Raw genomic sequence first — 23,219 nt, 5'->3', positions numbered from 1 at the left:
CCCCAGGACCAACATGGGGAAAAAAATAGTGGTATGTTGTGACCAAAATTAACATAAATTTTAATTTTTTTGTGTAAATCCAAACAAAGTAGCCCTAAACACAATTTTTTAACCCAAAAACCATTGTATGAATTATTTATTCAACCATGTTCAACCATGATTTCTGTTAATATGTGCAAATCTAATTTTAACCTCAGGGCAGACAGAGCCTTGCCACCTAAGGGGGTCCCAGACCCAAGGTTGGGAATCAAGGGAATAAACCACTGGTTCGGGGGGCAGTGATTGTGAAATTTAGATTCACTCATTCCAACCAAACACATAAACACTTATGAATAGTTCGTATTTAGGTCTTTTGGTGTGTTTTAGGATATTTTTGGGGCTTTAAATGATAAAAAAGAAAAAAAGGTTGGGAACCTCTGGAATAGACCATTTTTCTTAACCTCAGTGGGCCCCTAATGATAGTGGAGCCCAGAAAGGACCATTAGAAATGTCTGCTTCTAGGCACTGGGATGCATGGCATATTATAAACTTAAATACACAGAAAAAGGGGTTATTTAGAGCTTAAAAAATTGAAACTGCAGCAATGAGTTCATTAAAAGGCGCACTGTCATTCTTAAATTCCTTGTATTGTATGTCTGATGTAATAAAAGTCCAGCCCCTTGGTACTTGACTTGTTTCGAATTTGGTGAGCTGAATTTGGCAGCATTATGGGTATAAAATTAGGACAACTGGTGTGTATTTTATCCTGTGGTTACAGTAGTGGTGCATTTTCTTTCTATTCCTGTCACCCTTGTTGAATGAAATGTGGAACATGCACAATAAGCACAATGAAAAGGACTGCTTTAACATCTTCTGTTCAACTGGAATAGCATGAAACCATTTGACCTATAAGATAAAGCTCTAGACTTGGACTCTGCAAATAGTCACAAAAATGGTGTTTTTTTTTTAAGATCAGCATCTGCAATAAACATGTTGCATGAGACTACAATTTTGCAATCAATAAGTGAAAATAAGTTGGGTAAAAATCATCATTTCTACTTGGGTGTGTGCACATTTTACCCACTGGAAGAAGACTGAGGTATTTGAAGGTCGTTTGAAGCTAACTACGTAGCTTAATATCAACTCATGTCAGATTGATTTTTGTCCATCAAGAGGTGACCAAAGCTGCGCTGACAGTTTTAGGGTTTTGACACCGGTGGAGAATATGCAGTTTCATGTCATGTAGTCTGTCATAATAAAAAAGAACACGTCTGAGAAACCTCATGACCTCAAGATGGACAGTCTAGCATGTCTGATTCTTGTCCTTCCTCTTACAGTGTGTTTTGTGACATCATTAACACTGGCCAATAAGAGCACGGAGCACATACAGCAGTCATAAATGTAAACAAAACAAACGGTAAAGCAAGAGCAGAGTAAAAACGGTGGTGCTGTGGGATGGAGCAGTGGGACAGAGGAAACCTTTGTCAGGCTTTTGAAAAAACATCCCTGTCTTGATGATGTGTTGAAGAGTGACGACCATGACAGACAGGTAAAGAGAAGACTATCAGCAATCTGGTTAATAACTGCTGTTAGCATTAGCATCAAGCTAGCGTGTTATTCATATCTACACGTGAAGACAGGTAAATATGAAGTGTTTGTTTGCAGTCATCTTTCAGGATATCGTCAAGCCCAGTTCCTGTCCCATCAGTGATATGTTTAACTAATTCTAACTCATTAATTCACTCATGTTTACACCACAAAACAAAGAACAGTTCTGACTTTATAACTGTTATTTTTTTAGTTAAACAGTTGTGTACCAAAGAAAGTACAACATACACAACGACTGGCATGAGTTTTCCCCCTCTTCCCTTGAAATTAATTTGACAAGTGATCAAATCTGACATTTCAATAAACTAAGCAAGAATTCAGCTGACTTTTGTCAAATCAAACATAAAACCAAATGATAACAGGCTGTCGTGCTTAACCAGTGGAGATGTTTGGGGGGTCTGTTTTTTCTTTCTTTCTTTTTTTTTTTTTTTTTTTTGGCTGCATAAGTCAGAAATATGACAGCTTAAGTTTTACATAAGGATTAAATGTATGCACTGACACGTCATATTAAAAATAGGTTAAAAATGTTAAGTACGTTGTGGTCTGTGGCTAAGCTTCTTTTCCTAATGTCATTCAGACTGAATGAAACCACATCAAACAGAGCAGGCAGGTATACGTCTATGAAAGTAGCGGTGGATCAGGAGACTGTCAGACTGATTTTTTTCAAGCGTTGCCTTTTGGCTCTGGCGAACTTTCTGCAGTTTCCAATACCTGCTGAATCAGCACTCTGCCTGGTATTAACCTTTGGCATGGTCCTGGTGCCCACGGCTAAGGCTAGCAGCTACTGCCGCTTCGTTTTAACATTGTTAGGATGATGACTTTTAAGTGACTTATAAGATCCATTGTGTGAAAACTCAAGGACTATTTTTCGCTCTTCGGGATCTTTGCAGGGCAAATTTTGCAAACGCTGTCGTGTCATCCTCCCCGTAAATTCTGAATAATCTGCCAGTACCGCTGTGTTGCTAGCCTCTATAGAGTGGTGCAGGAATGAGTCATTCAGCATTTTAGCACTTCCAGTTCCCTCGTCTGAAAGTCTATGGGATTTTTGAATGAGTTTTAGGTTAAATGCCTGAAATAAGGTCTGTGGTGAACACAAGCTCAAGAGAATTTAAAGTTTTATCCTACAACATAAAATACATCTGAAACATGCCCCACCTTTGAATTGTGCATCTTTTCACATCTTAATAAAGGCGGTTGCTAAAAGACAGCTAACAAGGACTACAGTGTACTATACGTCATCATCCGAAGCGCGGCAACTGAGCCTGCAGTTCACTTGTATCTGCGCGTGATGCCGTTGAATTCAGCTGACCGTGTTGTAGTTCAATATAGCATGACGTTAGCTTTTTACTTTCCAAAAACCCATTGAAAAAGCCCATAGGCTAGACGCCGAGGGAACCCATGCAACGCTAACTTCCAGGTTTGCCTACAAAATTACGTCACGACTGCACCACTCTATCAGCCTGTTAGCTCTGAGGATGCTTCCTCTTCTTCTCTGGTGCTTAACAGCAGGTCTTGTACTGCGGCGCCACTGTTTTGGAATGTGTAGTCCCATGAGAAAGAAAACAAACGCCTTTGTTATCGGTGGATTTTATTGGTTAATTTTTAGTATCGGGATAATAAAGATATGTAAAATATATGCAATATCAGCCGATAATCTATCGGTACCAATAATTAGCCTATCGTGCATCACTAATGGAGACCATTGAAACAGACAATTGTAAAGTCTGACCTTGACTTGTAGATTTTGAGGTTTATTTTTGATGCAGTAAGGGCAAGCTGCAAACAAAGGTACTGTGCAACACATGAAGACCTTAAGAGTGACAGGGACACTGAGTTGGAGCAAATACACAGTCCTTAACATGTATTCATCCCATATTATCATAGCATTGAATAATTTATTTGCACATTGCTGTTCAGGCTTTAATATGGGCTATGCATTTATGAATCAGAATCAGCCTTATTGGCCAGGTATGCTTTCACAACAAGGAATTTGACTCCGGTTAGCTTTGCTCTCAAAGTACAGGAAATAAACATCAGGAGCATAGAATATGCAAGGATGTGGGCAGTTTTACATTAAGTAGATTAGATAATTTAATATAGTTGATTAGTGCAAATATGCACCTGAGGTGAGGTATTTTAACCCAGCGGGCTTTCTTACTGTATCTGAGTAACAATAAATAAGATTAATTAGTGGGAATGTGTAGATTAGGTAAGGCATTTTACCACAGTGAGCTTTTTTTTACAGTGTCTGAGTTACAATGATTGAGTGCAGATGTGCGTATGAGGTGAGGCTTTCACCACAGAGGGCTTTCTCACTTTATTTGAGTAACAATAAATAGGATTAACGAGTGGAAATGTGTATATAAGGTAAGGCATTTTACCACAGTGAGCTTTCCTGCAGTATTTGAGGTCCGTGAATAGATTAATTAGGGCAAATGTGCACATGAGGTGAGGCTTTTACCACAGCGAGCTTTCTTACAGTTTTTTTAGTTACAGTAAACAATTAGTGCAAATGTGGCTTTTACTGCAGTGAGCTTGCTTAAGGTACTTGAAAAACAATAAGACAGTGCAGGATATTTTAAATTTACTTTACATGAAGTGCAAGCCAGCCAGAAGCAAACACAGGTCAATAACGTGGTGACTCCAAGTAAAACTAGAAAGATGGCTGCAGAAGAAGACAACTCTGAGAAAGTCAAAGGTTGTAAAAAACTATGTAATATGGCATATTAAATATTCCTATGACATCATTTGTGGCAAGAAGAAAACAAGTGTTGGGATCCACGAGCTAACTTCAGTATTGTGTTAGAGTTAGGTCTGAACCGTTGTCTTCTACAGGCCTGAGTGACAGCTGCTCTGCTTTTTGCTGTCAGATCTTTCAGTAAATGTCCGATAATTGCCGCTGTCACTAACCCTCTCTCTCTCCTCTGGAATTCCCAACTTCTCACTGTCATCAGGATAAACTGGCCAGCTTGAAACTGACACTGCAGAAGTGTGTGTGCTCATGTGAGCCAAGTCTCCATTATGTCTGAATAGGATCTCTCTCCTCTTACCTAGAATCTGCCTGTTGGCGAGACTGTCGAGCACCTGTGTGTGCGCCTGTTAGCCTCTGTGTCTGTGTGTGCATCCTAGGGCATGAGGATAGGTTCAGCAGGCTATTGTTTTCCATTAGGTGTCTGTATTAAGCTTTTCCTGATGTGTGTTCCTTCTTATTAAACACCTGCATAACTGAACTGGATAGCTCATTTGGTTCCAGTTTGCTGGTTTGCTCATTATTTTTGAGATTAATTAAAATTAAACTAAAAGCAGCATAACACAGAGAATCACACTTACTTTATCATATAATCAAGTGGTTTTGTGTACAATTCTACATTTATATTGAGTCTTTCCAGCTCTTTATAAGCTCTCAATTGGTTATTTCACACCCTTTCTCCTGATTTGAACCCTGCACCACATTCATTAATCACCATTTGTTGCACTGCCTAATTTCCTTATCTCAGTAATAAGACGAGTACAGCCCAAAGGTTACAGCACAGCCATAGAAGAATAGGATTCATCTCTTTGGTTTCCTTTTGACGTATACGCCATGTATCCAATTTAATCTGGATCGCCCAATGGTGTCGACATCCTTCTCTTCATGTACAGACAGCCTCAGTGCCTGCATTGTTAAAGCCACACCCTTTACTGATGAGTAATTATAGGGTATAGAAACTGCAGCTTATGTCTAGTTTCATAACACCGTATGAGCTGTGTGTATGGCATACATGCATTTCCTTACCATATGCCCATCTGTTAAATTAAAACCGTGGATGATGATGTGCAACATATTTATAAAGAATATAATTTTAGTGCATGTGTGTTTATCAGAGGCTGTCCTGATTGCAGACACTCCAAATTCTAATGTTAAACAACCACAAGTCTCATGCTGGATGCAGGAAGTGATTACTGTAAATACGACTCTGGCACATTTACAGCATTAAAGTTCATGCATTTTATTCACTCCAAGTCAAACAAGAGCATTTAATTATGACACATCTCTTTTAGATGTAAGCAGCGGCTTACATCAGGAAAATGAACCCACACCTGTGCATGAACATGCTGACATTATACATTCTCCCATAATACAGCAGCAGTTCGGATCATGTCGTGATAGGTTTACATCAGGCCGTCAAGGTGGGAGCGCTCGATAATAATTTTTAAACGGTGTGACATTTTATTGCAAAGATGCCTTATTTGCATCTCACAGTAAAACATCACGTACTTTTTATGCCTGCAGATAAAATGACGTTTGCAAAGTTGGCTCTGGCTCAAGATTTTACACAAAAAAGAAAATCTGCATATGTATATCTGTTAAAGGGTTCTAGTTATTAATGTGATGAATGTGCCTGTTTGTTCTCATGCTGAGAGCTGGGTGAAAAAGGCTGATACCATTCTCACATTTAGTGTTTTAAACTTCAATACCATTAAAAAGATAAAGACACCTTCATTCAGTGATACGCAATTTGTGGCTCTTTTAAAGGTCTCATATATTGTCCTTTTAAGACAAGTTTATATTGGTCTCAGAGGTCTCCAAAACATGCATGAGAAGTTTGTTGCTGAAAAAACCCTCCAGTATTGAATTTTTGCATGTCTAAAAAACCCTCTGTTTCAGCCCTGCTCAGAACGAGCTGCTTCTGTGTCTGTGGCCTTAAATGTTGGTGAGCTGTCTGACTCCCCCCCTCAGAAAATGGAATTGGCTTAATGGATGTGGCCCTCCTGATCCTCTTCTCAGCTGGCCATTGAGAGGAGGACTAGGAGAGGAGGGCAGAACTGAACCTGGGGGCGATGCTATCTCCCCACATGACATCATGAGGGGAAAATCTCAGAACGGCTTGTTTCAGCACACATATTCTGAAAGGTGGAGAGGGGGGAGGGGTGGATTTTTCTGATTCTCGTGGGAATTGTGGACAGGCTAGGGGCACATATTTTTGCTAGAAATGCCTGAAAAGTGTATTTTGCATATGTGACCTTTAAGTCTAATTATCCCTATTTGCATGGGATTCATATTACCCAGGCACCTCAGGTAATTTGTAATAATCACACAGGACGTCTGTTGTTAATCCCATACAAATAAGCCATGTCTGTGATTTTTGGAGTATGAAATTGTCAAGAAAATGTTGAGAACTCCTAACCAGGAGAATTTCTGGTAGAAGGCTTTGAAAAAGAAGCTTCTTGTGTTTTGGACTATTAAAAATAGTCTGTTAGCTGTTCCAATGTATTTGTAGTCTTTATGCCAAGCTAAGCTACCTGCATGTGTGGCTTCATATTTAAGGGACAGATCAGCTGGTGGATTTAAGGGAATATTTAAAGTGTTTATTAAATGACTTAAATATCGAATAATGTTTGTGAATCTTCAGGAACTCAAATTAAACTCTTGTTTTCAGATCCTGAATTCATATCTGTGCTGTAATAAGAATGAGTTTTTCTAAGAGAGGTGTGCTCCCTTTCATTAAATGTGGCATATCTGACAAAAACCCCAAAAGATATAAAAGAGAGTAAAAAACAAGGCGCACCAGCGTTAGCGTCTCCTAACAACATAATTATGTTGTTGCTCTGTGTTGTTGTTTCACCACATCAGCAGGTAGGAATTTGGAGTCACATAAACGATTGTTTCCTCTTCGTGTTGTCATGTGTGTAGCATTGACTCAGATTGTTTGTTTACATGCCTGTGCTGTCGAATGCTAAGGTGGAAATGAAGCGGAACAGGAACTCCTCAGACTAGTGTGGACAAATATAATGACAGACTTAAATAGCTAGGTTTCCTCTACAAAAATATCTCCTTTTCCCTCTCAGCGTTTGTGTCAAATATTGAGACTGTGACCATTCACCTACTTCCCAAATCCTTCATCCTCGTCTCCCTCCCCTTCTAGACTTTTCTCCTTCACACTAATCTGGTAGACCATCCCAGCCTCTCTCTTTATGCTCTTTAGTCTTCATCATTCTCTCTCTGCCTCAGATTTCTGTTTTAACTGACACTCTTCACTCTTTGGCTCCATTGTCCCACATTCTCAACCGCTCTAATTCATCCCCGCTTTGCTGCCCCTCTTTCCCTGAACTCTCCTCTTTGCTTCACCCATCTCACGTCAGTCTAATTTGTCTCCTCAGATGTGGCCCCCGCTGAGCAGGAGAAGCTCTTCATCCAGAAGCTACGGCAGTGCTGCGTCCTTTTCGACTTCCTCTCCGACCCGCTGAGCGACCTGAAATGGAAGGAAGTGAAGCGGGCGGCACTGAGCGAGATGGTGGAGTACATCACCCACAACAGGAATGTCATCACAGAGCCCATCTACCCAGAGGTGGTGCACATGGTCAGTAGTCGTGTGAGGTGTTTGTGGTTAAAGCTGAGGATGAGGGGGAAAATCGGGCTGAAAATGGGCGGTTTGTGTCCCAGCTGATGTTTATCATTAGATTTTAATGCAGCTTTTGAGGGGAAGAGCAGCTGGTTCTCTTAAGGTGTGACATTAAAATGATCCATTTTTAAATAAACTGTTCAGTCAGGAAGCTTCCATTTCATTTTAAATATTTGTTTAAGAATAAAGCTGAAGCAGAGAGGGAATAATGGAACATTTGGTTTTTAAGATGTGCATTTAACACCGATTTTTCCATTAAAAGTGGGTTACATCACATTATCTGTAAAACCAATACTCAAGTAAAAAATGCTAAAATGTGCACCGTCATGACTGCAAATGCAGCCACCACCATCATTAGCTATATTAACCTGACTGGATTAAAATAAACCCCCACTTATTGTGTACTGTAGGCATCTGCTTTAATGTGTATAGCAGATACATCCAGGCTTGTGCCACTTTTTAACTGCTTTTCTCCCTTATTATCAAATCATTAAAAGAAAATCGAGGTATACCATTAAAGAAAAGCCTTATGGAGTGCTGGTTTGATTGATCTCTTAAAGACAACAAGTTACCAGCAAAGGCAAACCGTGAGGCTCTAAGCAAAGTGGTCAAAGGCTGTGAGTCTGTACTCTATTAGAGAGTTAGAGCTCAGTGACCTCACTAGTAGTCAACTGAAATGCATTCCTGTAGAAAACAAATTGTATCAGAAAGAGCTTCATGGCTCCACTAAAACGGTCTGTTGTTAATTTTGCAGAATGCAATGAAAATCTTGATGCAAGAAGAAAGACCTTTTTTTTTTTTTTTTAAGACCTTTTTCCTCTGGGAGAACCCCCCCAAAAACTGCATCTTATATTACATATTCTACAGAATATGATGCTAAACTTTTAACATTTGGCTCAAGTCCAGCCCACAGAGCAGCTAGCTTGGATTTAATCCTCAATAAGTAAGGACAGGGTAATCTTCTTGATTGCTACTTTTTGGAATATTAAAAGTTTTGAAGATGATAAAGCTCTCAGAAAATTGCAATGGCTAAGGATGTTCCCAGCCTGCTATTCCCCTATTTGGCTAAACATAGATTCAAATAGTATTTTATCGACTAGTCTGAAGTGGAGTAAATGCTCAGAAAATGGTGAAATTCATCACAGGGTCACTGTGGGTATATGATGTGAGGCTGTTATACAGTGTGGCTAAAGTTAGCAGCTCGCTCCTAACATTCGTCATCTCTTTTGCATATTAGCACTGTGCTTAATGTGGTCACTCATCATTTTGTAATTATACATGAGTATATCTTTAAACCTTCGTCATTTTCTAGTTAATAATATTGCCATATGACTCTGTTCTTATGGCCAATAACCGCTAAGCTTTAATTTCTGGCTTGTGCTTATAAAAAAGAGGAAGTAAGTAGTGTAATCGACTCATAATTCTTATGTTGGCAAATTTGATATCCAAATGTAACCATTAAGCTTGCTAACAGCGCACATCCCTAGTAAAGATCAAAGATTATTTTATACTTTGCATTCCCAAATGACATTCATCAGTGATGTTCCTCAGTGAATAATTCCCCATCTAATAAACAGAAATAATGATTCAGTTTAGCCAACTAGCCTGAAGTTAAGTAGATAGATTCTGTAAACCAACTACACACTGTGACAATGCAGAACAGAATGTGGCTAACGTTGGCAGTGTTAGCATCAGTGGCCTTTAATCCTCATCGCAGGTTAACGTCCACATTTCTGTGCTTGATGTCATCACTTAATGCTTCGGTTATATATGACACAACCTCTGGACAACTTCATCCCCATTCTCTAGATCAAAACGGAGCTAAATTGTTCCTATGAGATGCTATCAGTGCTATTGGTAAGCGGTTGTTTATGTCAGAGTACAGAGCAGTGGGGTACAAGAAAGTAGTCATCAAGAACAAATACAGGGGCTACTAGAAGTGGGCCACTGTGTTATAGTATGGACAAAGTGTCTGACGAGGATTGTGGGCCTGAAATGATAATAATGTTCATAATTAGACTCATAAAGGGATGTAGTGACCTAAACTGTTTAGCCCGCTAATCGCGCATATTCCGAGTATCTGATCGGAGTATCTGTACGTCAAATTCTTTTATATTCAGTCACCATTGGCAATCATTTTAAAGATTTATTATCCCTCTGTAAATTTTTACTTTACCTCTGGTGAAGCCAGAAGTTTGTGTTCAATGACTGCAATATTTCCTTTGAGATGAGTACCTCTATAATGTAAAGGATGTCAATTCTTTAACCCCTGAAATAGCAGCGTTCATCTGACAATACTAAGTTCACATTAAAATGAGTGTCGCTGAGATCATTTTAGTGTGGTTTACTTCCAACTGAAGGGAATAAAGTTTGCCAACACAACACCATGATGCAGAAAGACGAGCTTTATCAGGTCTCTTATTAAGAGGAGAAAACTTTTAAATTGCATGTCAAGTTCAGTATGGTTGTATTCTTTCTGGTGTGTTTCAGGTAGTGAGGGACTCTAACTGCTGATGCACACAATGTTAAGCAGAAGTTTCTGGTCTATAATGGATTGTTAGCCATACTCTGATGCAGATACAGTGCTTAACAAATTTATTAGACCACCACCCAAAGTAAGGTTTATGCCACAGCTGCCCTAAATTAACAGCATTGGTAATTACCAAAATCATTTTTTATGTTTCTGCAATGGTTAATACACCAATATGTAGAAGCTCTTTAACCCAAATGATATTTTTAATGCTAAAATATAATTATTATTGTTATCCATGAATTTTCAAATTTACGGATTTATAAAAAACCTGAAAAAATAGTAAAGCACATTAATATTTATTGATTAATATGTCAAATTATAGTTATTTACTTGCATTCCTGAAGAGAAAAATGAGTTTTAGTGGTTGACTGTTATGCTTGATTAATTTCTGACTTCTCAGAGAAGCCCACTGAGCCGGCTCAAATTTAGGTATAAAAAGGTGAATTCAGTTTGAAATTTCTCATTCCTGTTCAAAATGGTAAAATGTGGAGTGCTCAATGAAAATGACAGAGTCCGCATTAAAGCATTTAATGATGCTGGATGGTCTCTGAGACAAATATGACAGGTGGTCTAATAAATTTTTTAAGCACTGTATTTGTTTATAAAGACAAGAAAATCATAGAATACTACCAGTGGGAGCTGGTCTGTTAATATGGACAAAGTTACCCCTGTTTGTTGTTTTTGTTTTGTTTTTTTTTTAACCCTGCTGATACATGATTGGTCAATATTCTGTCTCCAAATGGAAACCAAAGCACTTAGCATCCTGGGAGACACCACCTCTGTGTAAAGATTCTGCATCCATATAAAATCTGCAGAGATTAGAGATTAGTCATCCAACATGTATAAGGGATATAATACATTTTCTATTTTCAGCAGAGGCAGTAGAGATTTATTTGAAGTTAGTGTGAAATGCTTTTCCACTGATTTATAACCAACCATCAATAACCGAATCAAAAGGAACCAGGCTTGTCATCATGATAGATGTTCCTCAGACCATCTACAATCTCCAGTGAGTGGTTATTAAGCTACAAACACAATGAAAACACAGTCGTCTCTGCCTGTTCCTCATATAAATCTATTCTCATATCACTATCAAAGGCAGCAGATGAACCGCTTTAATCTCTGTTAAAACATTTCTTTTTAAATGGTCTATTGTGGACTTGATTCAGTCGTCCTCACCGCATGTTCAGGGCTGTAATGCAGCGCGGCACACACAGTCTATCCACCTTGTAGCTTGTCTCTTCTAACAAGGCTCCCAGTGTTTTAGTAGGCCACCTGCACTGTCCCATGATCTGCCTGGCAGGGAACAGAAGCCCACAGGGGAGTCAGTTGACACTGAGAGAGACCAGAAACACAACATACTTGGATTATTGTGGACCAAACCCTTGGAGGCCAGTAGCAAGGACAAAGTTAGCATTAACCTCAAAGAGAAGTTATTTTGGAATACCTAAAGAAGTTCACACCGCAAAGAATTAAATTTAAAGACTTTGAAGGTTTACTAATTTCCAGACTATTTGCTTCTGTGTTTACTGACTTTGTGCAGAAATTTGATGAGGGGCTTGCAGGAAAAAGATGCATGCAGACCTTCTCTAAAATTTGGGATATTTTCTGCAGTTTTGAGAAGTTTGAACTGCTTCAATATGGTTCAAACTAAGTCTGAAAGGAGGCTGTGCTATAGTAGCTTAGTATGTTTCTTAGTGTTTGCACTGATGCTATAAAACTGCACTATTTAACAGAAATATGACATAACGGTGCATTAAAACCATGCAGGATACATTATCTTAAAGGGGTGTTGATGTTGGTTGAACCACGTGTTGTGAGAGTAAACCTCTGAGAGGAAGTCCAGTACCAGCTGTGTGTTTTTCAAACATGTAACCCAATCTGGCTGGAGCTATCGAGCCATCACAACATGAACTCTGACTCTCGGTTATCACAACAAAAGAAGGAAGTGAACTTAAACAGCATCCTGCTGCTGAAATAAACATTCATGGTATGTTTTCATCTCTCTTTTTGCAGTTTGCAGTGAACATGTTCAGAACGCTGCCTCCATCGTCCAACCCTACTGGAGCCGAGTTTGATCCAGAGGAAGATGAGCCCACACTTGAAGCTGCATGGCCACACCTCCAGGTTGGTTTTTAAATCACTGAATTATCTGCAGATTAGTAAGAGGTTTTTAAAAATTTATTCAGCCATGAAGAGCCTTGAAACGTGGCGGAAGCATTCAAATCTGGATAAGAGAAAGCAAAGGCGCTATTCTGGCTGGAAGTATTCAATCAGTTTAGTTCATGGTGAAATTCAAAAGAATATTGAAAATGCATCACAATGATTTTTTTAATGGTTGAGCCTTGAGTTTATTGCAACCTTAACTCCCTGATTCATTCCCTTGAATGCATTTGTCCTCTATGTTCCTTCCTGCTGATGTGATTTTCAGCTGTTCTGTCAAAACCATCCAGTGTAGGCTTACATTAGTGTGAAACAATGGTATATACTCTGGTAGAAGACATAAATTCATGTTTTTAACCTCATTTCAAGAAAATGTGGTTTATTCACAATCTTAGGGGAAATTACAACACTGCCAGGGTTTTTCCTGGCTCATATTAAGGCGGTGGTGATACCATTTTGATCATATGTACCCCGACCTTTCTAGGGGGGTCCGGGGGCATGCTCCCCCAGGAGAAAATTTTGTATATTTTAAAGGTAATCAGATTAATTTAGTAAACTTTGAGAGTGGAATTAAGAGGCTAAATCTACTGAAAATGTTTTTCTTTTCATAAGTTCGTGCTTTAATTTTGAACGGTTTCCTGGTCTGACCTGATAAAGGTTATAATGAAACAAGTTTTGTGCCTGAAAAGCTGTTATTAACATCAAAAAGCTTTTTTAATCTTTGTTCAATGAATGTTTAATTTTATGTCCATAACAACTAATTGTCCACTTAAAGAGGTCATGTGACCTGCATAATCATCTCTGATTTTAACTGACACTAATTTCCACCAGAAATTTGTCTGCCACACCCTTTATGTCATTTTACCCTTATTCCCTTAATAATGCTGGTGTTGTGTTTAAGGTTTGTTATTATTTTATTTATTAACTATCTATTATAACAAATTATCTATAATAATATATGAATAATATAAGTAATATGTAATGTGATTTCTGGGTTAAGTTCAGAAGGATCTTTATTTCTCTCTGCTTATATTTTTGATAAATAAAATCAGTGGAACTGAGAAGTTTACTGCAGCTTCTGCCTGGAGGAAATATAAAATATCTAACAAAAACATACAATCAGTGACCGGTCAGTTCAGCTGTTGCTTCACATCGCAATTGGCTAGTAGTGGTGCTCTATCCAGGCACATTATCATAAATATGAAGGTTTGCATGAAAAATGGACCCCAAACTAGTATTGTTTCCATAATATTTTACCTCCATGAAGCATGTCTCGCATATGGCCTTTCTTTCATCCAGCTTGCCTCTGTCTTGATATCCTCTTGAAGGTTTAGTCGTGCCATCAGTTAAGCAGATCTGCCTGGCTCCACCATGTTTGCTTAATGCAAAGATATGTCACTTATTGCACGTCCAGGTTAAATCTCTTGCAGTTAAATGAATAGAAATGAATCTGGCTGTGTCATACAGGTAGTGTATGCTAAAGGCAGACATTTATGCTTGTTAATAAAATGACAGAAACCACAGCTTTGATAAGAAAAATCATTTTATTTTTATTTTATTGTTGTGACTGTTATGTTAACTTAATACAAAATCAACATGAGAAGTGAGTTTATTACTCATCTCTTTTTATATAATTCAGGGTTTCTCTTATTTCTGGGTGCGCCGTCATTTTCCCGCAGTAAACGGCGACAGCAGACAAGGCTGTAAGACCGAGGAAAATTGGAAGCAAAATGAAGCTTTTACAAAACTCTCAGGGTTTGAGACAGCGCTCCTTGTGCACGTAGCACCCCAGGGGGATTACCTGTATTGTGAGTGTGAGTCAGCCCGGTCTGTAGCAGCTGTGGCTTAAACGCTCTCCATCCAGCAGCTTTAGCACTCTCCACTGAGTCACCTGTAGAGTTTGGCTTTGCGCTGCATAGATGGAGGTTTACACATGGTGTGAGAGAGAGATATCCAGCTTGTATTGATAATGAGCCCAGATATCTGAAATAAAATGATTGGGTGTTAGATTCAAACCTTGAATCGGAGTTCAAAGGCCTCTAGAGCGACGCAAGTCTACGACTGGTCATGTAAGGAGCTGGCAGGAGAAAGAGAAGGCCTGTATGTAAAGATTGATGTCTGGATTAGGTTCTCCTTTTTTTAATGAGGCTTTTTGTATATATTTTTTTGCCTTTATTCTTGAAATAGGACAGTTGATTGAGCCAGAAACAAGGATATGAAAATCAATTTTTAAAACCCAGTACTGAATAACACTACCCACAATCCTAGAGTAATACTGGGGCATTTCTGATTGGTGGAGCCCACTGTTGCCTGTTACATACATCACCTGCCACATGATCAGCCAATAGAAAAATTCTCCTGCAGTCGCCCAGTTTCAACTTGAGAGCAATCAGCATGTTTATTTCTAGGGATGCACAGATGCATCAGTTTAACAGTCTGACAGTTTAGTTATGAATCAGAAAAGTTAAGAACTAAAGTTTACAAAAAGTACGTCTGCATTAGAATTAAAGTATTGTATCTGACTGACTTCCATTCATTCCTGTCATTTCCTTGTTTCTCTTCCAGCTCGTCTATGAATTTTTCCTTAGGTTTTTAGAATCGCCTGACTTTCAGCCGAACATAGCAAAGAAATACATCGACCAGAAATTTGTTATGCAGGTAAGAAAATAAACCATTGCATACAGCATGATTGGTGCATACCAAATAACAGGATGATGTTGACCGACTTTGCAACTTTGTTTTGTGCAGCTTCTAGAACTATTCGACAGTGAGGATCCCAGAGAGAGAGACTTCCTAAAAACTACCCTCCACAGGATCTACGGGAAATTCCTGGGGCTCAGAGCGTACATCAGAAAACAGATTAATAACATTTTCTATAGGTCAGTGCAAGCCTTTTTGAAAGTTCTTACATGGGTGGTAAAATTGTGAAATGCTCAAAGAAGTCCCTGTTTGTTCTTGCAGGTTTATCTATGAGACAGAGCACCATAATGGTATAGCTGAACTACTGGAAATACTTGGAAGGTATGACTTCTGCAGCAGCAGTGTACCAGTAGCCATAGCATCGCTGTTTGAGCTGCTCTGATTCTACTTCTGTTTGTCTTTCTAGCATAATCAATGGATTTGCCTTACCACTAAAAGAAGAGCACAAGATTTTCCTGTTGAAGGTTTTATTGCCTCTGCACAAAGTCAAATCACTCAGTGTCTACCATCCACAGGTACATTCTTAAAAAGCACAATGGTTTCATAAGCAGCTTAATTTTCTACTGTGAAGCTGAACAGAAAGACAGATATATGTATTTAAATGTTCTTGTCAGAACCTGTTAGAACACTCCTGCTTTTACGTGGGTGCAGCGGGTCATTCTGCAGGTTTTATAGAAAAATGGTATTACGTGTTCCAGCCAGTCAGACCCTGGGGCATTCCCCACCTGAGCGTAAATTTAAATACTTCTGACAGTTTAATGATTGTGTTTGTTTGTGTGTTTTACAGCTGGCCTACTGCGTGGTACAGTTTTTAGAAAAGGACAGCACTCTTACTGAGCCGGTACGTCACATCAAATGTTTGAATCATTTTCATCTGCGTTGAAATTCTTTATTAGATGTTGAAATTTTACACTCAGATCTGACACTGAGGATTAGGGTGTCCACAGAATTGGCTGGACCCCTGAAAAACCCAGAGAGTTGGCCCTCCACAGTTGTGATTTACTGATGGTATCAATGCACGTGTTGGATCAGTAGCATTGGTGCTTGCATCCTGGCTAACAGTTCCTTCATTATGGAGCTGAAAGAGTGTCAAGCTATTACTGAGTTCTGATGTTGAAATCATTTATTTGTGGCACTTTTAAACCACTTTTTCCATCCATTCTTGCCACCTTTTTGCCACTTTTAACCCATTTTTGCTTCTTTTTGCCCTTTTTCACCCATTTTTACAACTTTTTTTTTAACCATTTTTTGCCATAATTGCAACATTTTTTGACTTTAATTGTCTTTTGCCATTTTTTGCCATATTTTGCTGGGCTTTATACATTTTTGTCAACTTTTATTTTCATTTTTGCCATTTCACCCTTTGTTTTTTTATCCTTTTTCACCCATTTCTGTAACTTTTTTAACCACTTATTCCCCTTTTTTGCAAAATTGTGCAACAGCCGGTCACAGCTTTTTCCAATTAACCTGCTTTTTGCCAGTTTTTGTCCATTTTGCCATTTTCTACCATTTCTGGCACTTTTTTAAACATTTCTCACCATATTTGCAGTTTATTCATGTTTTTTGCCACTTCCTCCTTTTGTTGCTTTTCACCCGTTTTTTTTTTTTTTCACTTGCTGCCCATTTCTTGCCACTTCTCTACCACTATTTGCCCAATTTTTGTCACATTAAGCCTATTTATGCCAATATATTTTACTTTTTTCCACTATACACCCATTTTTGCCCTTTGCAGCAATTTCTTTTTGCCAACTTGAGCTGCTTTCTCCTAGTTTATGTGGCATTTAACCAGTTTTTGCTGCCTTTCACCCTTTTTTTGTCACTTGTTCCCATATCTTGCCACTTTCTATCATTATTTTTGCAACTTTTAATCCATTTTGCCAGTCTCCACCCATTTTTATCAATTTCACCCATTTTTTATCCCATTTATTTTGCTTTAGATCACTATATTTACAAAATAGTTGCCCCAGTTCTTCTTCTTTATCCCCTGACATCCCAACATTTGTGCACATCATGGCTTAGGTATAAGGTCTGACATTACTTTCCTAGTGTCTCCAATACACACTGTAAACATTACCAAAAAAAGGGGGTATATAGTTTGAAAAGGCTATGTTTTATTGCAGCATAAATGAATAAAATTAAATTTCTGTTTCTTTCATAAGAGTGGGGTTTATTCTGGTTGAATAAAAATATGGTTATCACTGAATAACTTAACAGTGGACCATGGCTTTTCTGACCTCTATGGGCACCTGGGTTGGCTGGTCCCCAGAAAGCTCTCCCCTTTATCCCCCCTTATGGACAGCCTTACTGAGGATTATTTTCTAGTCCTTACATTTTTGGTTTGGTTTGTAATATTTGCTGCTATCTTTTACCATCCAGGTGGTAATGGCTCTACTAAAGTACTGGCCAAAGACTCACAGTCCCAAGGAAGTGATGTTCCTCAACGAGCTGGAGGAGATCCTGGACGTCATCGAGCCCTCCGAGTTTGTCAAAGTACAGGAGCCTCTTTTCAGACAGCTGGCCAAGTGTGTGTCCAGCCCGCACTTCCAGGTACTATTAACCGGTCTAAATCTAAACCTCATAACTCCAGCTATGATTTTCTCTGTGTATGTTTGACTGCGGGGTGTTCGATTTTCTGTAGGTGGCAGAGAGAGCCTTGTACTACTGGAACAATGAGTACATCATGAGTCTGATCAGCGACAACGCAGCGAAGATTCTGCCCATCATGTTCCCAGCTCTGTACCGCAACTCTAAGACCCACTGGAACAAGTAATAAAACACGCCACCTTAGTTCTTCACATTAGAGAAACAATGTTCATAAGATCTCTGTACTTCACACTGCATGTCACACCAGTATGATACAATAACTCCCACTATCTCACAAGTGTGTGAGACTTGAGCCTGGTCACAGAACGTACTCAGAACTATTCAGCCACACTTCATCATAAATAATCTTCCATTGGCTGTTCACCTCAAGATGCTTGCCTCGTGTTTGCATTTGCACAAAGATCTCACTGGTCTTTCACAGGCTGTGGGGTAAAAATGCCTTCCCCTTCAGCTTGCATGTGGTGAATTTTCCTGATAATTATTATACCCGTAGGTGCAAAAATGTCAGTACATTTTTCTAAATGTGTGTACTCGAACACAATTACATAATTATTTTTTACATGAAACTGCTCTATGGTGTTTTAGTTGTGGGGTGTGTTTGTTCCTTTTCAAATTATGACAGCCTCTGCAAGTGTAGGTCTTTGGCACAGACGATGATCAAAAGCAAGTATCAGGCAAGGCTGAAGGTGGTGGACGCATTATGCAGTTTTGCATCTGGTGCCATCTGCTGGCTTTTTTGTTCAGTGCATCATGGGGGATGTATATTTCAAAACTGTCATGTGCATGTGGCAATATATTGCCATTTTGTTCACAGGCCTATGCTTTATCTCCTAGTAGATCCAAACTACTTGCTGCAACAGTCGCCATTGTTTACCGGCTCACAGTTACAGATGCACAATCATTTCAGTTTGGAGCTTTGCCAGATAGATCTGCCTGATGATAGACATGGAATCTGGACCATCCATGATCTTTGCATACTTGACATTCTCCCCTACAAATGCATTTTTGTCACTTGAGAATTTACCTCAAATTACTTCTTCCCAATCGTTTTGAACCCAAAGTTTCCAGTCGCAGCATAAAAGGATTGCAGGACAGTTAAAGCGATGACACATGAAGCCTCAGCTTTAACATGACATTACAGTTCAATCTGTGAATTTACTGGAGAAATGGACCTGCTGACTTATTTCCTTTCTTTCTCCCACACATGCTTGCAAATGCAATCATGTCATCATTATCAAAAGTTTGAGAGTTATACTTAAGCATCTATGAATATAGAACCTAGGTGGCCCACCAGAGTATCATCTATCTGTGGGAAACACTGGTGTATTACCTGCTTTTATCAGGACCTTGTCTTTCATACTGAACCAGGGTGTGTATACATGCTGATATAATCCTTATATGCTGCTGTCAGTCCAAGCAACAACAGTTAAACACATCAAAACCTGCAAATGTAGTCAAAAGTCAGTCGTTTTGAGAGGACGAACACTGGCGTCTGAGTATTGTTTAGTAAATTGTGTTTGTGTATGTCCACAGGACCATCCACGGCCTCATCTACAACGCTCTGAAGCTTTTCATGGAGATGAATCAAAAGCTTTTCGATGATTGCACACAGCAGTTCAGGGCAGAGAAAAACAAGTGAGCACCAGCATCTCCTCTCACTCTATTCATCTCTTTTTTTTTTTAATTATGCTTAGTTATAATTGCAATCATTCAGACGTTGCAGCTTAATTTTGGTGTTGAGTTTTCACATTTATCTGTGCAGTGAAGCAGATCAGTGATGTTCAGTTTGGTGTCTTGTTTAACAGAGAGAAGGCGAAGTCGAAAGAACGTGAAGAGGCTTGGATTAAGATCGAGAACCTCGCCAAGTCCAATCCACAGGTGAGCGATGATAACATTATTCTAAAGGCATGTTTCCCCTCCCTGTTACTAAAGTGTGTGTGTGTGGGTGTGTGTTTGTTACTAATAGAGTAGAAAATGAATGTCATTAGTTCTGTTGTTGAATTGTAGTTCCTTTTTCCTAATTTAAGTTTGCATAGACTCTTAGTTCAGACTTTCATGTGGTAGTGATTGCTTTTCCAAATTAAAGTGCTGCTAAAGATGGAAAGGTCGTAATGAGCAGCTCTGCTCTAAGAATGTGCTTAGTTGTGGTGAGTGGTTGAATCAGACATCTCTTAATGAATCGAGTGCTAGTGTAAATTCTGGTTCATGATACGCTTAGATTTCCTCATCCAAACTGATACTGTAGCACAACAACACACCAATCCTTAGTTTTACAGAAAAACTTGCTGATTCTCTTTGTTTCTGAGAGTACACTAATCAGATTTATTTCTTATTGATTAATATGAAGATTGAGTTAGCAGTTAGCTTACATAGCTTTAGCACAAAGCTTGGATCATAGATATCTATTCTTGATGCTGTGTTCAGGCTTCTTGACATGTGCAAAAGATGCATTCACAGCTGACAATGAATGTAAGTCAACGACAGTGAGAGGCCCATCCACGATTAAAATGCTCGTAACTCACTGAAAATTAAACGATATTCAGGTGGTTTGTTTTGTCACAGACATCAGATGTGCATTTATGATCCAGGATAGCTGATCCAATGAAAAATGAAGGTTTTCATACTGCATTTTCTAACGAAATATAAGGTTGCAGTTATTCTCTATGGATCAAACAACAGCATACTAAGTAAGTAAGTAAAACTTTATTATATAGCACTTTTAAAACACTCAGTTACAAAGTGCTTCACAAAAAGAATAACAAATAAATAAAACTGATAATCCACAAAAGGAGATAATTAAATAACATATTTCTCGAGATCAAACAAGACATAATAATAATACACTACAATATCGAAGAACTTCAAGTTACAAGATCACAAGAAAGCCTGTCTAAAAAAGTGAGCTTTTAATTTTTTTTAAACATTCCAGTGACTCTGCTGATCTGATGGACTGTGGGAGTTTATTCTACAGGGTGGGAGCTAGAGCAGAAAAGGCTCGATCACCTTTAGTTCTGAAATTAGAGAAAGGGATGTACCGAAGGCCAAAATTAGATGATCGTAGTGGGCGAGAGATGATAAGAAACAAGGAGGTCAGGAATGTAACTAGGGGCAAGGCCATGTTGTGCTTTATATGTGAGTAACGGGATTTTGTAGTTGATTCTGAATTATACTGGAAGCCAATGGAGAGATGCAAGAATGGGTATGATGTGGGACCGGTGGCTTGATCTAGTTAACAGTCTGGCTGCAGCATTTTGAACTGATTGTAAGCGGCTTAGGGAAGACTATGCCAGGCATCTGTATACACCCAGCTCAAAGCTAGCTCCGCCCACTTCAGAATTTGAAAAAATGCACAGAAAGTGGGCAGTTTGGTACTGAGAGGAGGGAGGGGAAAAGGATTTTTTTTTTTTTTAAAGGACAGGGTTTTCCAGATGAAGCGGGAGTGACAGTGACTCCCCTGCCAGTAAGTGATACAGAGTCCCGCAGCACTGCTGCCTCAGAGCGATCTTTAGAGGTGGAGCATTTTACCCCTCCAGAGTCCCTTGAAGCAGGTTGTAGTGTGCTGGCAGGCCATGGTGGTCCTGAGCAGTACCTGTTTGGGCCATTGGTAGTAATGCTGCACCGGCGTTACTAACGCCGGAGATCTTGGAGCCGAGGCAGTGCAGATGAAGGCAGGAGAGGATGGGAGTGGTCTCTGAATGGTAAAGTCAGTTAGAGGCGGTCACATTCTACCTTTTATATAGAGTAGGATGGTAGGTTTCTTTGTCACATAAGTCCCACCTTTTAAGAAAAAAAAATTCAAGGCAGATGTCCGTTTGAGCTAATAAAAAGATGTAAAATGCAGATTTTTATCAGTTTGGTGTAAATGTCAGAAATAACACCAGCACTGATGTGTTTTATCATAGTTCAGTCAGATACTTCATTGTGCAGCTGAAAAACAATCTTAAAGTGTTATCTACTTCTTTAAATTAACTTTAGAAATACCGTACCAAACACTGACACCAGAGGGTGTTACACAGATGATCAGGGGTCCACAGGTAATACTAGTTCTGTGCAAATAGTACTTTAGACTTATTGATGTCCCGCAAAGACTTGCTGATGTTGTTATTAATTCGGATATGTTATCTGCTGAGAAAAAAAAAAGTGAGAAGAAGTTCAAAAAAGAGAGAAAAAACAAAAAGAAAACCTGCACTTTTCATTGGATCAAACATGCTGCATCATAAATTCATGTCTGCTATCTGTGACAACAGCTTGGAAATTGGTTCATTTTTCTGTGAGTTACGAGCATGTCAATCCTGTATAGACCCCCTTCTGTTAGACTTACATTCATCATGCACCTCTTTTATATGGTGCCCATGTGACACTATCTTTCCATGCTGTCCCTGTATGCTAAGCAGCCATTAAATTATCCAGAAAGCTACAGGGAATCATCAACAAGAAACACTCTGACATGTCACCCGCTATGAAAGAGCTGTAGTTGTTTCTATTAGATGTTTTCATTTAAAGGAGCTGCTTAAGGAAAAAGTTAATGTTGAGGATAGGTTTGCTGTCCATTTTTTGGGCTAAGTAGCTGTTTATCTATTTCAATCTCAGTCTGAAGGCTTTTAGATATTCTTTACAGTGTCAGTCCTCTCTTTTTGATCAGTAAAACACAGTGCCTTGAATGATTGAAATTAGGGACGTAGGATATTGTCGGTATGATGTCATTCATACTGGCTTAAAAAGTCAATATTTCCAACCAACATATAAGCTGCAAATATTAGCAGAAATGTTCACAACTGCAGATGCAGATATCATACCGATAATACTGTGCATCCCATCCTTCACTTCAAGATTTGTTGCTACTTGTTTTAAATCAAACGAATCAGAACCAGAAACCTCCTGATTGATTTTGATCCCTACACCACAACAAATGCATATTCCCCTGATAACTGCCGTGGGTTGATTGTTGCTCCTCTGATCAGTTGAGAGCCTGATTCACTCTACTTTGCATGCCACTGAAAGCCTTTTCTCCATCCTTTTGTGTTTTTGTTTTTGTTTCCCTTTGTTTTCAACATAGTTCTCTGTGTATGTTGATTCCTCTGACCTCAATAGTCCTGTAGCAATGGAGACGGATATCCCTTTGATAGAAGATGTTCAGAGGTTAAAAAAGACAGTTGAGGAGGGCGCGACTCAGGTAAACCTGGCTTTCTCTCCGTCTCTGTTCATCTTTCCTCTCTATAAGAAAGGCCTTAGGACTTTTAGCAACTTAA

At 39.0% G+C, this 23,219-nt stretch overlaps 1 protein-coding gene across 3 annotated transcripts in view; it reads left to right on the top strand.

Moving 5' to 3' along the window:
• Window positions 1-23,219, top strand: part of ppp2r5ca (protein phosphatase 2, regulatory subunit B', gamma a) — a 33,713-nt gene that overhangs the window by 5,229 nt on the left and 5,265 nt on the right. The window contains exons 2-13 of one of the 3 annotated variants that reach the window (XM_041812833.1): window positions 7,729-7,928; window positions 12,520-12,630; window positions 15,232-15,324; window positions 15,415-15,545; window positions 15,628-15,687; window positions 15,773-15,881; window positions 16,154-16,207; window positions 17,743-17,913; window positions 18,005-18,132; window positions 19,504-19,605; window positions 19,776-19,848; window positions 23,027-23,143. In XM_041812833.1, coding sequence (XP_041668767.1) covers window positions 7,729-7,928; window positions 12,520-12,630; window positions 15,232-15,324; window positions 15,415-15,545; window positions 15,628-15,687; window positions 15,773-15,881; window positions 16,154-16,207; window positions 17,743-17,913; window positions 18,005-18,132; window positions 19,504-19,605; window positions 19,776-19,848; window positions 23,027-23,143 — 1,349 coding nt within the window. The remainder of the gene's footprint in view (window positions 1-7,728; window positions 7,929-12,519; window positions 12,631-15,231; window positions 15,325-15,414; window positions 15,546-15,627; window positions 15,688-15,772; window positions 15,882-16,153; window positions 16,208-17,742; window positions 17,914-18,004; window positions 18,133-19,503; window positions 19,606-19,775; window positions 19,849-23,026; window positions 23,144-23,219) is intronic. The other 2 variants (XM_041812835.1, XM_041812834.1) reach the window with 2 other exon arrangements.

Source organism: Cheilinus undulatus, linkage group 18, assembly GCF_018320785.1.
Source record: "Cheilinus undulatus linkage group 18, ASM1832078v1, whole genome shotgun sequence".
Classification (NCBI taxonomy): Eukaryota; Metazoa; Chordata; class Actinopteri; order Labriformes; family Labridae; genus Cheilinus; species Cheilinus undulatus.
This window is presented reverse-complemented; position numbering and strand designations above follow the sequence as displayed.